The sequence below is a fragment of the Thermobia domestica genome, chromosome 7 (genome assembly GCF_964235325.1).
Source record: "Thermobia domestica chromosome 7, izTheDome1.hap1.1, whole genome shotgun sequence".
In the NCBI taxonomy this organism is placed as follows: domain Eukaryota; kingdom Metazoa; phylum Arthropoda; class Insecta; order Zygentoma; family Lepismatidae; genus Thermobia; species Thermobia domestica.
Window position 1 is genome coordinate 258,121,280 of NC_137460.1, and position 14,205 is coordinate 258,135,484.

The 14,205-nt window shown below is 40.2% G+C and overlaps 1 protein-coding gene across 1 annotated transcript in view; it reads left to right on the forward strand.

The window, feature by feature from the left end:
- LOC145689688 (protein sidekick-2-like) overlaps positions 1-14,205 on the forward strand; it is an 87,408-nt gene that overhangs the window by 69,476 nt on the left and 3,727 nt on the right. Inside the window, exons 10-11 of the mRNA XM_081763885.1 lie at positions 2,442-2,511; positions 10,897-11,105. Of these exons, the coding sequence (XP_081620011.1) occupies positions 2,442-2,511; positions 10,897-11,105 (279 nt within the window). The remainder of the gene's footprint in view (positions 1-2,441; positions 2,512-10,896; positions 11,106-14,205) is intronic.

Consider the following 14,205-nt stretch of genomic DNA (forward strand, 5'->3'; position numbering starts at 1 on the left):
ATTTGTTTCACGCATTGTTGTCCTATGTTACCCACTTCTCATCACTCGTGATCAACAGCTTCACAAATGGCTCGAGTTCCTTACGTTTTGCTAGAAATTGGCATATAGAAATTTGATCGAATTCCACTCTTAATAGGTTGTGTCCAGACATCAAACTTCTTTTTGTAGTGTTCCTCCAAATGATTTTAAATTGCTTGGTGATGAACATTTAGATAACTGGCAATGTCATAAATATGCTTACATTCCTACCTTCTCGACTTTTGAGAGAATATTATTCATTTTTGCTGTGATTGGACTTTTATTGCGAGGAGCGTCTTAGATATTAGCATTTCCAGAATGAAAGCACTGTACCTTTTTTGGATGTTGCCTTTCTTAACGCATCTAGTCTATAATAAATAGCACAAATCTCTTTACTCGCTTGCGCAGCAGTCACACCTTTATCGAAACAAAATTGTAAAATGTAGTGCAGTTTTCCAGAAGGTTCTCCTATCTTCACGGTACAAGATCTTACCTCTCATTATAAGAATTTCAACAGATTTTGTTCGTCTACTAGTTTCAACTGTCAGATGTTGAATTGCATTAGGTTTATCCCACTGCACCTTATATAGCTTAATACTTGGGACCCTAAAAAAATCATATTAAGATCGTATGTAAAAGATCCCAAAGTGAATCCCAAAGTAAAGTCCGGGTAGGAAAATTTTTGTCCACGAGCTTCCACGTCGAAAATGGCCTGAAACAAGGAGATGCGTTGTCGCCATTATTATTTAACTTTGTGCTGGAATACGCCATAAGGAAAATCAAAGATAGCAACCAGGGCCTAGAGTTGAACGGCATTCACCAGGTTATGGCATATGCTGATGAGGTAAATTTAATAGGGGATGATAGGAGAACAGTAGAAATAAATGCAGAGATCTTATTAAACGCTTGCAGGGACATGGGTTTAGAAGTAAATGCAGAGAAAACTAAATACATGGAAGTGCGTCGGGACCGTAATACGGCAAATTGTGGGGCGTTAAAATATTAAATAATACTTTTGATAAAGTGGATACTTTCAAATATTTAGGATCAATATTAACAGACGAAAATCATATTCACGAAGAAATTAAATGTCGACTAAAAGCAGGGAATTCGTGTTACTATTCGGTTCAAAATCTCTTGTCGTCGCGAATTCTGTCGAGGAATTTGAAGCTTAAAATATATAAAACGATAATCATGCCTGTTGTTCTGTATGTTTGTGAAACATGGTCGCTTACTCTGAGGGAAGAACATAGACTGAAAGTATTTGATAACAGGATCCTGAGAAGAATATTCGGACCCAAGAGGAACGAGAATGGGGAATGGCGGAAGCTTCATAACGAGGAACTACATAGTTTATACGGTTTACCCAACATTGTTAGGGTCGTCAAGTCTAGGAGGCTTAGGTGGGCAGGTCATGTAGCTAGAATGGAAGAAAGTAGAAACGCTTTCAAAGTCTTGACTGGTAGACCCATAGGAAAACGACCATTAGGAAGACCTAGGCGCAGATGGGAGGACAATATTAAGATGGATCTCGCAGAGATAGGAATACAAAGTAGAAACTGGATGCAATTAGCTAGGGATAGAAGTCAGTGGAGAGCTTTTGTGAACGCGGCACTGAACCTTCGGGTCCCATAGGCCATAGAGTTAGTTAGTTAGTTAGTTATGTAAAAGATAATCTGGTACTCTGCGATATGTTTTCATATGAATTGATTGTCGGTAAGGGTATCTCCGACTCTCTCTACTGCAGCGAGAAGTTATAGATCTGCCACTTCCGGCTTGAGTTCTGAGAAGATCAGTTGGAAGTCTACCGTAGTTTCCCAATGTAAAACGCAACTGTTCCATTCTGATCATGAAAATTAAACAGAAACTTGAAAATCTAAAGACTATGATTTGTCCTAATATTGGATTTTGACCATGGTTCTAAAATTTAAAAATCACACATCCAATTACAAAAATGCCAAGTTTCTCACTTTTTACTTGCGAGAGCCACGACAAACTATGACAAGGGCATTTATTATCAGAGTTACCTTGATCATTGGAATAATAAAATTATGATAAATTCCATAAACCTAAAGGTTGATAATTAATTCTTACAAATGAACAGGAAATATTTGAACTTTTACCAAGGCTTTAAATCACTGGCATAGAGTCAGTGAGCGTATACCTTTTAAGAAGTCAAACAGAAAAAAAACTCCTCTATTTCTATCTCTGCTTTAAACACTAATGTCTTCCAACTAATGCACTACATCACACTAATCTACATCGAGGAAAATACACTGTAAGTGACTATGAGAACAAAGAGCATTACCGTATTACTAATTCCCAAGAAAATTTAAATTCATTTAGTGTACAGAAGTGTTGATAGCTAGCAATTCAGTCTGAAAGTGAGAATTTATTTCGCTTATCTGTTTTTGTTTCAACAGGTTCGAGCCAAAAATTATAATACTCCGCAAGGAGATTTTTCTCAGATAGAAGTAAAAACACAAGAATCCGGTAAGTATTTAATTCTAGTGTTGTGATCCCCGAACCAGACTTCTTTCTTGCATTATATTGAGATTCTTCCTGCATGCATGGTGCTATATTAGTGTGTCCTTATATGTTAGTTTCTTCGTATATAATCACCAGAAATATCATTTAACGAAATATTTTACTTCAGTAATAATTCAATATTTTTCGCTTTTCTGAGAAACGAGGTAATATTTCGCTACTCGTTCTAATGCATATGTTGTACACAAGTTTATACAGAAGTAACCGGGTGCGACAGTGCGTAACAATTTGATGACGAGATTAATCATCGCTTTAAAGGAATTTAATTCGGTTACAAACAGGAAGGAAGAACAGTTTTTTTTTTTTTTTTTTTTACACTGAGGATCAATTGTCACAAATTGATTAATGCGTTAAGAGTTCACCTTTCAAGAGCCCGAAAAGGCTATCAACAAGATAAGAGTGTTACCAGGTTTTCTTCACTAACAATTGTGATTACACCTTAGCAGCTACGTAAACATTCAAAATTGTAGGGCTTGATGTCGTCTGAAACTCCACCTGCTTACATGAGATATCCTTGCATTGTCAGAAAATTCGAGTGTAATGTTGTGATGTGAAGTATGGGTCTCAATCCTCTTTAAAAAGTCAGTGTACTAAAACATCATTAAAGAATGTATTTCACTTCTTAAAACTAATGGACGCGACTTTTGATTTCAGCAAGGGAGTGCCATGTCATACATAGAACGAAACCATACATTCCTTGTGCGAACTTCTCTACAAATGCATGATTTTGAATGGATTATGGCCGTCGCGTTATATGCATTTCTCCTAAAAAGGTTTTTACTTTTCAGGTAACTTAAGGTGACGGTCTACATAAACAATCGAGATACATAGGAGTACGACTTAAATAGGAATTTTAGAACGAAAGTTACCAACGTCATTGAACAGTAGCTTCTCAAAGTGACATCAAAATAGCATTCACATGTGTCATTGAACAGGGTAGCTATTTTGAGCACATGTTGTAAAGAAATATTGTTTGATTTTGCATTTCGACATACTATGTAAGGTGCTAAACATCATTAAGAGTATTGTAGATTTCAACCAGTAATTAGTGTATTAGAAGTTTAAGACCTTGCTACAATAAGAATTCAACTCCATTTTTATTTTTATATGGAAAATAATAAAAAAAATGCTTTAAATATTTAGTTTCTATTCCAACTCCAAATTACTCTTCGTACAAAGAGTGTACATAATTCAAAATATTTAGAGTGATCTAACTTCATTTAGCACCAATTGCTGAAGCTATTCTTTAGGGGCAAAGAAGTATCGCAAACGGTTTAAGCTACTCATTTATATAGTTTATAGTTTAAACCAGGTTCTGTATGTTATAGTAAAACACAAGAACCAAGACGTTCAAACAAATGTTAACACATAATAATCATTCTAAATTTGACATTGACTTTAAATATCTGCTCTCTTTGGTAGATAACTAGATGTTATCCACACCAGTGTATGTATTGAATGATTGAAAGGGTTTGTATGGGCGCGTCGACATCGAGGTATTTTGCACCCTTCTCTAATCGGAAAAATGAAGTACTCAAGAACAAAAAGCATAGTATCGTAGATATAATAAATTAAAAGCAAAGTCGTAAAAGGTGTTTGGTCATGTATGGATTAAAATGTTATAGCATTGAAGAAATGTGCAAACTCGATACACAAACACAAGGACGGGTTAGTACACAACGACATGTTAATCTTCTCTGTCGGGGCAGCTCGGAAATAGGTGCACACACGTGGGCAGCCTAAAATTAGTAATGACTATGACAGTGCAGTAAAGAAGATAAAAGCAAGGAAATGCTATGACAAGCATATAACCACCATGAAAACACAGAGTAACGGTAGATGAAATCAGAAATAAATTAATTAAAAGAAACGTGAGGATTGCACTCACAAATCAGTCAGGACGTGTAGAAGCTGCAAGTAGGTGAAAACTTGCAGGATCATCTGGACATCGTCTCCAAGCAAGGTAGACATATCTGCTGGTAAGCCAAGGCAGGCTCGCTCAGGAGCAAGAGGAGCACATTCCACAAGAATCTGGACATCGTCTCCAAGCAAGGTAGACATATCTGCTGGTAAGCCAAGGCAGGCTCGCTCAGGAGCAAGAGGAGCACATTCCACAAGAAGGTGGCGGATGGTGAGGAATGCACCACTATGGGTACAGGAAGGCAGGTTCTGCCGACGTAACAGGTAACCATGGGTCAGATGGCTGTGTCCGATACGTAGGCGTGTCAATCGTCGATCTTCCAGTCTGGAAGGACGAGAACTCGTGGCCCAAACACCAAGTACCGGCTTCACAGCGTGCAATTTATTCTGAAGGTGCTCATCCCAGTTTGTCTGCCAGCGCTGAAGGAGAAGACGGTTGATTACACGACGAAGATCAGAGCTGGGGAGTGGTGACGGATACTCAGGTCCTGTAAGGGCAGCTTCTTTGGCAACACGGTCAGCACGCTCGTTCCCTGGAATACCAGCATGGCCAGGCACCCAACAAAATTGGACATCGCAACCTGCAAGACGTAAGGAATGGCAGGAGAGTAGAATTTGCTGAACTATAGGATGCACAGTTGACACATCAGTGAGACTACGTAAAGCGCCGCTGGCGTCAGAGCACAGGAGAACATGTCGAAGATGGCGTCGACGAATATAATGCAGAGTCTCCAGAATAGCAACCAATTCAGCACTGAACACAGTGGAAGCAGGATGGAGCTTCAAGCCAGCGCTATGATCATCCGTGACGAAGGCACAGCCAACAGAATCTTCATGCTTCGAACCATCCGTGTAGAAGACAGCGTAGGTACGGTACGCATCCAAAAAAGAGAAGAATTCCTTACAAAACTGTTGACTGCTGGTGACAGACTTCTTAAATTGCATTAGATGAAAGTTGACAACGGGTAGAAGAACTGTCCATGGAGGAATGGGCAGGAGGCCCAATGGATAGATGGTAGGGACATAGAGTCCAAGAGAAGCCCCAAGATCTATAGCACGAATGTCAAAAGGCCGAGTAACAGGTCGTGCTTGATATCTGTCATAGCGAGCACCAGCCTCAAGGGCAAAGGCCGAAGGATGGTAAGGCACGGCACGGATATGAATGTAGTAGCGCAGGAGCAGGCAGTCCCGACAGTGGGAAAGATTTGGTTCACAAGCCTCGACATAGAGACTAGGAATAAGGCTGGATCGGAAAGCTCCAAGCGCCAAACGAAGGCCAAGATGATGGACAGAATCCAGATGACGTAGGATGGAAGATCGAGCAGAACCATATGCAAGACAGCCATAATCCAATTGGGAGCGGATGAGGCTACGATATAGACGCAACATCACCACACGGTCAGCACCCCACGAAAGATGGGACACCAAACGTAGTAAGTTCATGGAGCGGAGACAGCGGTACTTCAGGTCTCGAACGTGAACAGCCCAGGTAAGTCTTCGGTCAAACTCCAAGCCCAGAAAACGAACATGATCCACATAGGACAATCAAGAACAGCCAAGGAACAGCTCAGGATCATAAGCACAGTGACGAAGGCGACAAATATGTACGCAGTGTGTTTTGGTGAGAGAAAAGCTGAAACCAGTAGTGGTAGACCTTCGGTGAAGGCGGTTGAGCGCTAACTGCAACTGGCGAGTAACTGTACGGAGATCACGTGAGCGACAGTAAATAGTAGTCATTCACATAAAGCAGCCCATGAACAGAAGGGGAGAGCTGCGACATCACACTGTTCACTGCTACAGCAAACAATGTGATACTTAACACACTACCCTGTGGAACGCCGTTCTCTTGTGGAAACGGAGCAGAAAGTGTAGCTCCAAGCTTGACTCTAAAAGAACGTTGTTGGAGAAAGTTTTGGATGAAGAGAGCCAAGTAGAAACGTAAGCCCCCGAGATGGAGTTTCCGCAAAATGCCATATCGCCAAGCGGTGTCGTAGGCCTTTTCAAGGTCAAAGAAGATGGCTATCAGACGTTCTTGATGACGAAAGGCATCCTGAATAGCACTTTCAAGATGCGCCAAATGATCAATAGTGAAACGGAAGCGCCGAAAGCCACATTGAGGATTTGAAATGAGGCCATGGTGTTCAAGAAACCAGACTAAGCAGGCATTGATAATCTTCTCCAAAAGTTTACACAGACAACTAGTCAAGACGATCGGGCGGTAGCTTCCAGTGAACGTGGTAGGTTTAGCAGGCTTCAAAATAGGAATAATGTATGCTTCACGCCAGGCAGCGGGGAAGGAGTCTTCAAGCCAGATGCGATTGTATAGGTCAAGATGTTCCTTGCCATCGTCAGGAAGGTACCTGGGCATAGCATGACAGATGCCATCAGAGCCAGGTGCCACTTCCTTCGTAGAATCCAAAACAGCAGCAAGTTCAAGAGCAGTAAAAGGCAGATTATAAGCTTCAACGGTTGCAGAGCGGAACTGAAGTGGCGTACGTTCGGTGCGTTGTTTATAAGTGAGGAATCCAGCTGAGTAGTGGGTAGAACTGGATACATCCGCAAAATGACGACCTAATGCAGCAGCAATTCCGTCCTGATCAGTGACCATTACACCATCGATAATAAAAGATGAAACCGCAACGGAGGAATCATCGCCCTGCAGTCGACTTATCTGTGACCAGACCGCTGTCATGGAACTGCCAGCAGTAAGAGAAGAAACATAAGTGTGCCAGCTATGACGCTTAGCTTGCTTAATCAGATACGAGCACGAGCACGAAGAAAACGAAATTGAGCCAAATTATCAGCTGTAGGAGCACGATGAAAAGTACGTAGTGCTCGACGTCGGGCCAGAATAGCGGCACGAATCTCCTCAGACCACCAGGGAACGGTGAGTTACACTGGGAACCAGGAATAGAGTCGTGGGCAGCTGCAAGGATACTCTGCTGAAAGGCCTCACATTGACTATCAACAGTAAAACGAGGTTCTAAAGTGAAATGAAAAGTGGCAGAAAAATGATCCCAGTCTGCGTGACGTAGATTATAGGCAGTGAACGGAGCAGAATGGATGAGCGGAAGGCCACTGACAATAATAGGAAAGTGGTCACTGGCACAGAGGTCATCATGCACGCGCCAAGTAAGGTGGGCACCAAGTTGAGGACTGCAAATGGAGAGGTCCAAAAGAGAGTAGGTACCAGTAGCAGCAGTAAAATGTGTGGGACTGCCATCATTGAGGAGCAATGAGTTAGTGTTGTCAAGGAAAGTGGCAATCTCTTGACCTCGCGATTCAGTATGAGGAGAGCCCCACAGTGTATGTTAGGAGTTAAAATCACCCACAAACAGAAATGGGGCTGGAAGCTATCGGGCAATCTGTTCAAGATCGACAGCAGTAAAGACGTCATGACGCGTAAGATAGACACAACAAAAAGTAACAGGTTGTCTTAAGAAGACACGAACAGTTATAAGCTGGAAAGCATTATTCACATGGATGAGAGCAGAGTAGTAAGCATCAGAGACCCCGATTGCTACTCCACCTGCTGCACGACCTGCAGTAAGCTGATTATGACGACATACAGTTTAACCAGAGAGAACTGAGTTGCTAGCAGAGTTAAAATGCGTTTCCTGAAGACAGAATATGGTAGGATGGAACAGTGTCAATAACTGCTTAAATTCCTCGTAGTGAGTGGAATAGCCATTTAAATTCCATTGAAGAAGAGACATGTTCAACAAGCATCGAGAACAAAAAGCGAGGCACTGCGCTTGCCTTTTTCACGGCCTTCCACAAGGGTAAAATTATCGAGCTCCTCCTCCACCATCATCCATAAGAGACTCGTCATCATTAGGTGGACTGCGTGACGTATGCTTCTGTTTCTTCGCCCCAGGTGGGCTAGAAGACTGGGTGCGTGAAGATTTTTCGGTGGCTTGGTAGAAGAAGCTGTGGAGGAGGTAGAGGTATTCTTGGGAGCTTGAGCCTGGAGCTGTTTTTCTTTCCTTCTTAGTGAGGGGTTTGGTAGAAGGCTGGCTGTTTGACTGCTTCAAAAACTGCGCTACGGGTTGATTAGGGGCAGACGAGGTAGAGCCAGCAGCCGAAGCTGCAGGAGGCTGATAACCTGAAATTGGCTTAACGATTCGTGAAGGCGAAGGATCAGACAATTGAGGCTTAGGCTGCGAAGCGGAAGATGATCTGTGCTTCGTGCGGGATAATCCTGAGTTCACAGAAGAAGCAGTGGTACGGGACGCCTTGGAAGAGACTGGCACACTGGAAGCCTCAACACCAGTCTGAGTAGTGGAATCTACTGTCTGAGTACCTTGTGATCTGCCGGTCTTCAGAAGGGAAGAGAAACTAGTGCCGAAGGTAACTTTGGGCTGTAGACCTCGTTTAGCCTCAGCTGCGGAGATCTTCTCTATTACCATCAGTTCACGGATCTTCTTCTCATCCATAAAAGTAGGACAGTCACGTGACCAAGGTGGGTCGCCACCTTACAACTAGCGTATTTCGATGGGGCCGCACATGGGGCTTGACCATGAGCTTCTGAACTACAATTGCCACAGATGGCAGAGGCATTGCAAGAAGGGGCTGAGTGACCAAAATGTTGGCAGTAAAAGCACCGTAAGGGTAAGGGTATGTACGGGCGGAAGGTCAGGTAGAGCGAAAGTAAGGATGTAGGAATCCGTGGGCTGTACCGTACCATTTTTCTTGGTGGTAATTCGATGGACGTCAGTCACATTGCTATCCTTAATTTCGGCACATATTTCCGCCTCTGGTAACTCTCTCAAATCGAAGCATGTGATAACTCCTTTGCTAGTACTTAATTGCTGATGAGGCTCAACCAGAATAGGAACAGGTCCTAACTGTGTACTAACTAAAAGTAATTGAGACTGTTTTTCTGATGTCGTTTGAACAAGTGGCGTTCCATTTCGTAATTTGCGAATATGTCCAGGAGGAAACGTTCCTGTGTCAATATGATGTAGCTGACGATGGACTATAAATGGTGACAATTTACTTAAGGCTCCAACTGTGTCAGTTGATCTGTCTTTGATAATTAAATATCGATGCAAGACCAAGCTTTTCATCTCTCTCTCTATCCTGGGTGGGTAGTTGATGCAAAGCCATAATTGAAGAAAGCACAAAATCCTCTCAGCTCCCCCGTCGTGGTTCGAAGCGGCCAACGAGGCCAGCAGGTCCTACCTGCATGACCCTTGTCAGCAAGCTAAGCTGTGACACCAAGTCAAAATGACAAGGAGGCAGAGTCACTTGCACCGCCGACTGATGGGTACTTATGAGAGGACCCACGTCCCACCGTGTGAGGGGAGGGACCAATGGTTCATTGAGATTCCCGCACCGCAGACTCCCAGCATTCCCTTTCAGGGCATCACTCCTTCCGGTCCTGCTGGGTGCGCATGCGCTTCACTCCTCTGTCCCACGGCCCCGGGTCCAGCGTCATCCAAGAAAATCCAAAAGCAAAACCAGTCCATAGCAAGATTGTCTTCTAAGGAGAGCAGTCTAGGCTTATATTTTAAGGACGCTCGATCGCAAGTTTTAAATGCCGGATAATCGGCCCGGCACAACCCACAACCTGGAGGACCAGTGGCTGATTGCAGTTCCGAAGAACTGGGCGATGGGGGCGCCACATCCCGACGCCGGGCAGTGTATGTATTAATAACACTAAAAAATAGTTTTTCAGAAACAATTCATAGTATAAGTTTCTTATACTATTTGCAACTCATGTCTCTTTGTAATACGAAATTTGAAGTAGTGGAAATGTTTAGACTCATAGTGAGTATCCTATTATTGTGAGCATGGTATCCTACTCAGTACATTATTATACATAGGCATTTCTGGCAATGTCCATTGTTGCTAACTTTGACTTTGTTGGGGTCTTTATATGTATTCTTCGTATAGTTAGTAGGGCAACGAGAATTGGTCAGTTATCAAATATTCCGTTAAATATATTACTCTCACCGCTGAGTAACTGTTCAGAATGAAAATAATCCTAATATTATATGAATTATTATAAAAAAGAATTTCTGGTACTTTCTATTATTACTAACTTTTATTTTATTGAGGTTTTTATATGTATTTTTGGGATAGTTAACATGGTAGCCAGAGCTTCTCAGTTATGAACGATTCCACAGTACGTTGTAGGTTCATCGCTAATTAGCTATTAAGAATGCTAATGATCCTAATATTATGTAGACTATCATACATAGGAGTTTCTGGCACTTTGTATTGTTTCTAACTTTAACTTTGTTGTAACCCCTTAATTTATCGTTTCTATTGTTAACATTACAACAAGAGTTAGACAATTAACGACCCAGTAAATGATTGACAATTCTGTATACAATACAGTCCTTCGATAGTGCCTTTGATATTTCCTTAATGGAGAAATTCATGTCAAAATCATTACTTTTACAGCCCCTACACCTCCACTTCATTTAGATGTGACAGAGTCAACTGACTCCGAGATAACACTGAAATGGCAGCACCCTGATCTAAGTCATGGAAAACTTCGAGAATTTTACGTGGAAGCTGTTCCTGAGAAGACTGGGCTACGGGATATTAAACCAAAAACAAAGACATATATTCTGGAAGTAGATAAAGAGAGGCTTTATTACGAATACGAGGTAAGAATACAATATTTGTAATGCTTTACACGCGAAAACATGCTTAAAGTTCCATACAACTTACTAAATTCGACCAAATGATATGTGTAAGTTTGAAAGGCCAGGCGTAGTTTTCGGCAGAATAGAGGGGAAATAATTTCTTTGTAAATTTGAATATTGAGAGAACAATGTCCCTTACTCAGGAAAAATAACATAAAATTATAACCTCATTATGCTCTTCATTATGACATAATATGAAGAGAGCACGTCATGCAGTTAAAATGAGATATAACTAAAATTATCATTAGCTCTTTTTGAGAGATTCTGTTTAACTAAAATGTTACCCAATAATAGTACTTGTATGGATTTCTACATCACAACATCTAAGTAGAACAATACACTATTGTGACTAAGTTCTCATGAGTAGTTTTCGAGAAAATCGAAAAACTTGGCGCTAAAAATAACAATTTTAATAATAACTTGTCAATAATAATTTCCTGTCTTTTGCTTCGAAGGAAATTAATACTTATGTACTGTACATGTAGCAAAAGACATTGACAATTAACAGATTGATTGTACGTATTGCTTAGTGTCTTTTTCTCATGGTCACAAATTTATTCCTTTACCCACACACTATGGATAATCCCTGGAAACGGACCATGATATCACCTTGTCCCTTAGCAATCGCGCTTACCAAATACCATGTGTCATGAATACACAATTGTGTTTCTAAAACTTACATGACTAATAGTCTACAAGTAATGGTTGAATACGGTGCATGTTGACTGTAAGGTACTATTTATTATTAAGTTTTGACTTAGGCTACCTGTTCATGCAGTTCCACACAAGTCCAATCAGCATTAAGAGTCTCCTCGAAGGTTGTTATAACTAACACTTCTTCCTATTTAACAGTTGCCCAAAATATAACGAATTCGTATTTTGAACGTGTCTTTTGAATAACTTGCCCTTCAATGCCCTTCAATAACTTGCCGATTAATACTCTGTTTACTTGGAATATAGCTTCATAAAATAATGCAGTTTCTGAAACCAATATTCACCGGTCTTTTCATTCTTCGAAACCAAATCTACACAGTTTCAACCGTCTTTTAAAATTTTCCTTGTTCAGTTCGTGAACACCAATCGGTTTGATAGGTGTATCTTTCACGTATCAAAATACACGACACAGTAAACCGACTGCTGCCCAGTTCCCGTGTATCTAGTCGGGGCGATAACTTGACAGCTATTGGCATACTCTTTGACAATTACCACAAGTAGTTCTATTATGAGGTCTTCTAGGAAGATTTCTTTCATTTTGAGGTGAGGCGGGATAAAATTTCTCATTTTAACAATCGCTTTTCTAACATAGCTACTGTCACCTGAATATATATATTTGTCTTACAGTCGCTCAATCATCTTTATGCAATCGTTTACATTGGAACTGTAGCTTAAAAGCTGTCAATTTTCAGGTGTGCAGTCATTCACGATAGAACTGTAGCTTACGGTCTCTCAATCATTCCAGTATGTAGTTTTCCACGATAGAACTGATTTTACAGTCTCCCAATCATTTCGTTATCCAAGTATTCATGATGGAACTTTATCATACGGTCTCTCAATCATTCTGATATGTAGTTATCTATGGTTGAACTGTATCTTACGGTCTCTCATTCATTTCAGTATGCAGTCATCTATGACAGAACTGTAGTTTCGGTGTCTCAATCATTCCGGTATGCGATCATCTACAATAGAACTGTAGATTGTTTCTGCAACTTTAGCAAAACTTGGCTAATGACGTCGGCTTCGGGCACGGTACTGTGATCGGAAATGAAAGAAATGAAGTTTCAAATTTTATATTAATGACTTAGCATGGACAGTGCTTGCCAATCTTATTTATTTTACAATAGAGACTATAGTGATTTGATGCATTTAGTAATGTACGGAAACTATATACTTTAAAGTAAATTTTTAGTTTTGGAAGTACAGACAATACTAAAACCGAATTATTTTTGTTTTCATATATTTCTTCAATCTTTTCGACATGGATTATATATTTTATTGTCTTCTCTTTATATACCCTGAATAAACAAACTACATTTTTATGTCATCATCGTTTGTAAACACGAAGTGACCGAAATTCTTTCTCTTTCAATTCATGTTTTTTTTTTTCTAAATCATGATTTCCAGTTGAATGCTCCGAAAACTTTGTCTCTTGAACTTCAGCGTTATTTCCCAGTTCTGAGTCTATATATGGCGTCGTTCTACAGTGTAAGAAGGAATGAGAACCACTTTTCAATAATTTCTCATTCATAGACCAACCCAAAACTTGGTGTACCAAAGGCGTGAGCTGAGAAGGCTCTAGTGATTTCCACACGGGCCTCTGGTGCACTTGGTTTTGGGTTCGATTCTCAGTGCGAGAAATTTGAACGCATTGTAGTGATTACATTTCACGTTAACTGTAAGTCTATGTCTTATAACGTGCTCTCATTGTAAATTCATGCTCCGTTTCCGGGGTACTAGCTAATTTAATTAGACTATGACACATATTTACCCGCAGCAAGGAAAATTTTAAAGGTACCTATTAATAATATTGGTGATAATACTCTTAGACAGAAAAATCGTTCTAAATCATACAAGGCAATTCTAGATTTGTGCAAAAAGTAAATCTCGCGAAATAACAAAAAGATGAATTATCTTTTTAAATAAAGTATATAAACTAAATCAACTTTAAACAGACTTAGATAAAAATAATCTCTCAATGTAAACATTTAACAAGGATAGTGTAATAGTCTCTTTAACAAATAACCAGCCTAAACTATAACCTGACCATGAAGGCCATATACTATTACATCTTAATTTTTCTCTATTTCTTCTATTATGAACTTTTACTTTAAATATATTATTAATAATCAAAATTATCAATTCACTTCCTGGAGATTGAAATGGAACAAAATATGTGTACTTGGATCGACCTACAAAATATAGACCAGACAATATTAATGAAACCACATACATTTTTCAGAATATAACTTCACTAAATGTAGAAATATGAGGTATACAGACGTATCATAGATACAGAAACTTCAAATCACTCTAGATATTTTCAGAAGTCAATAATATTCTTACC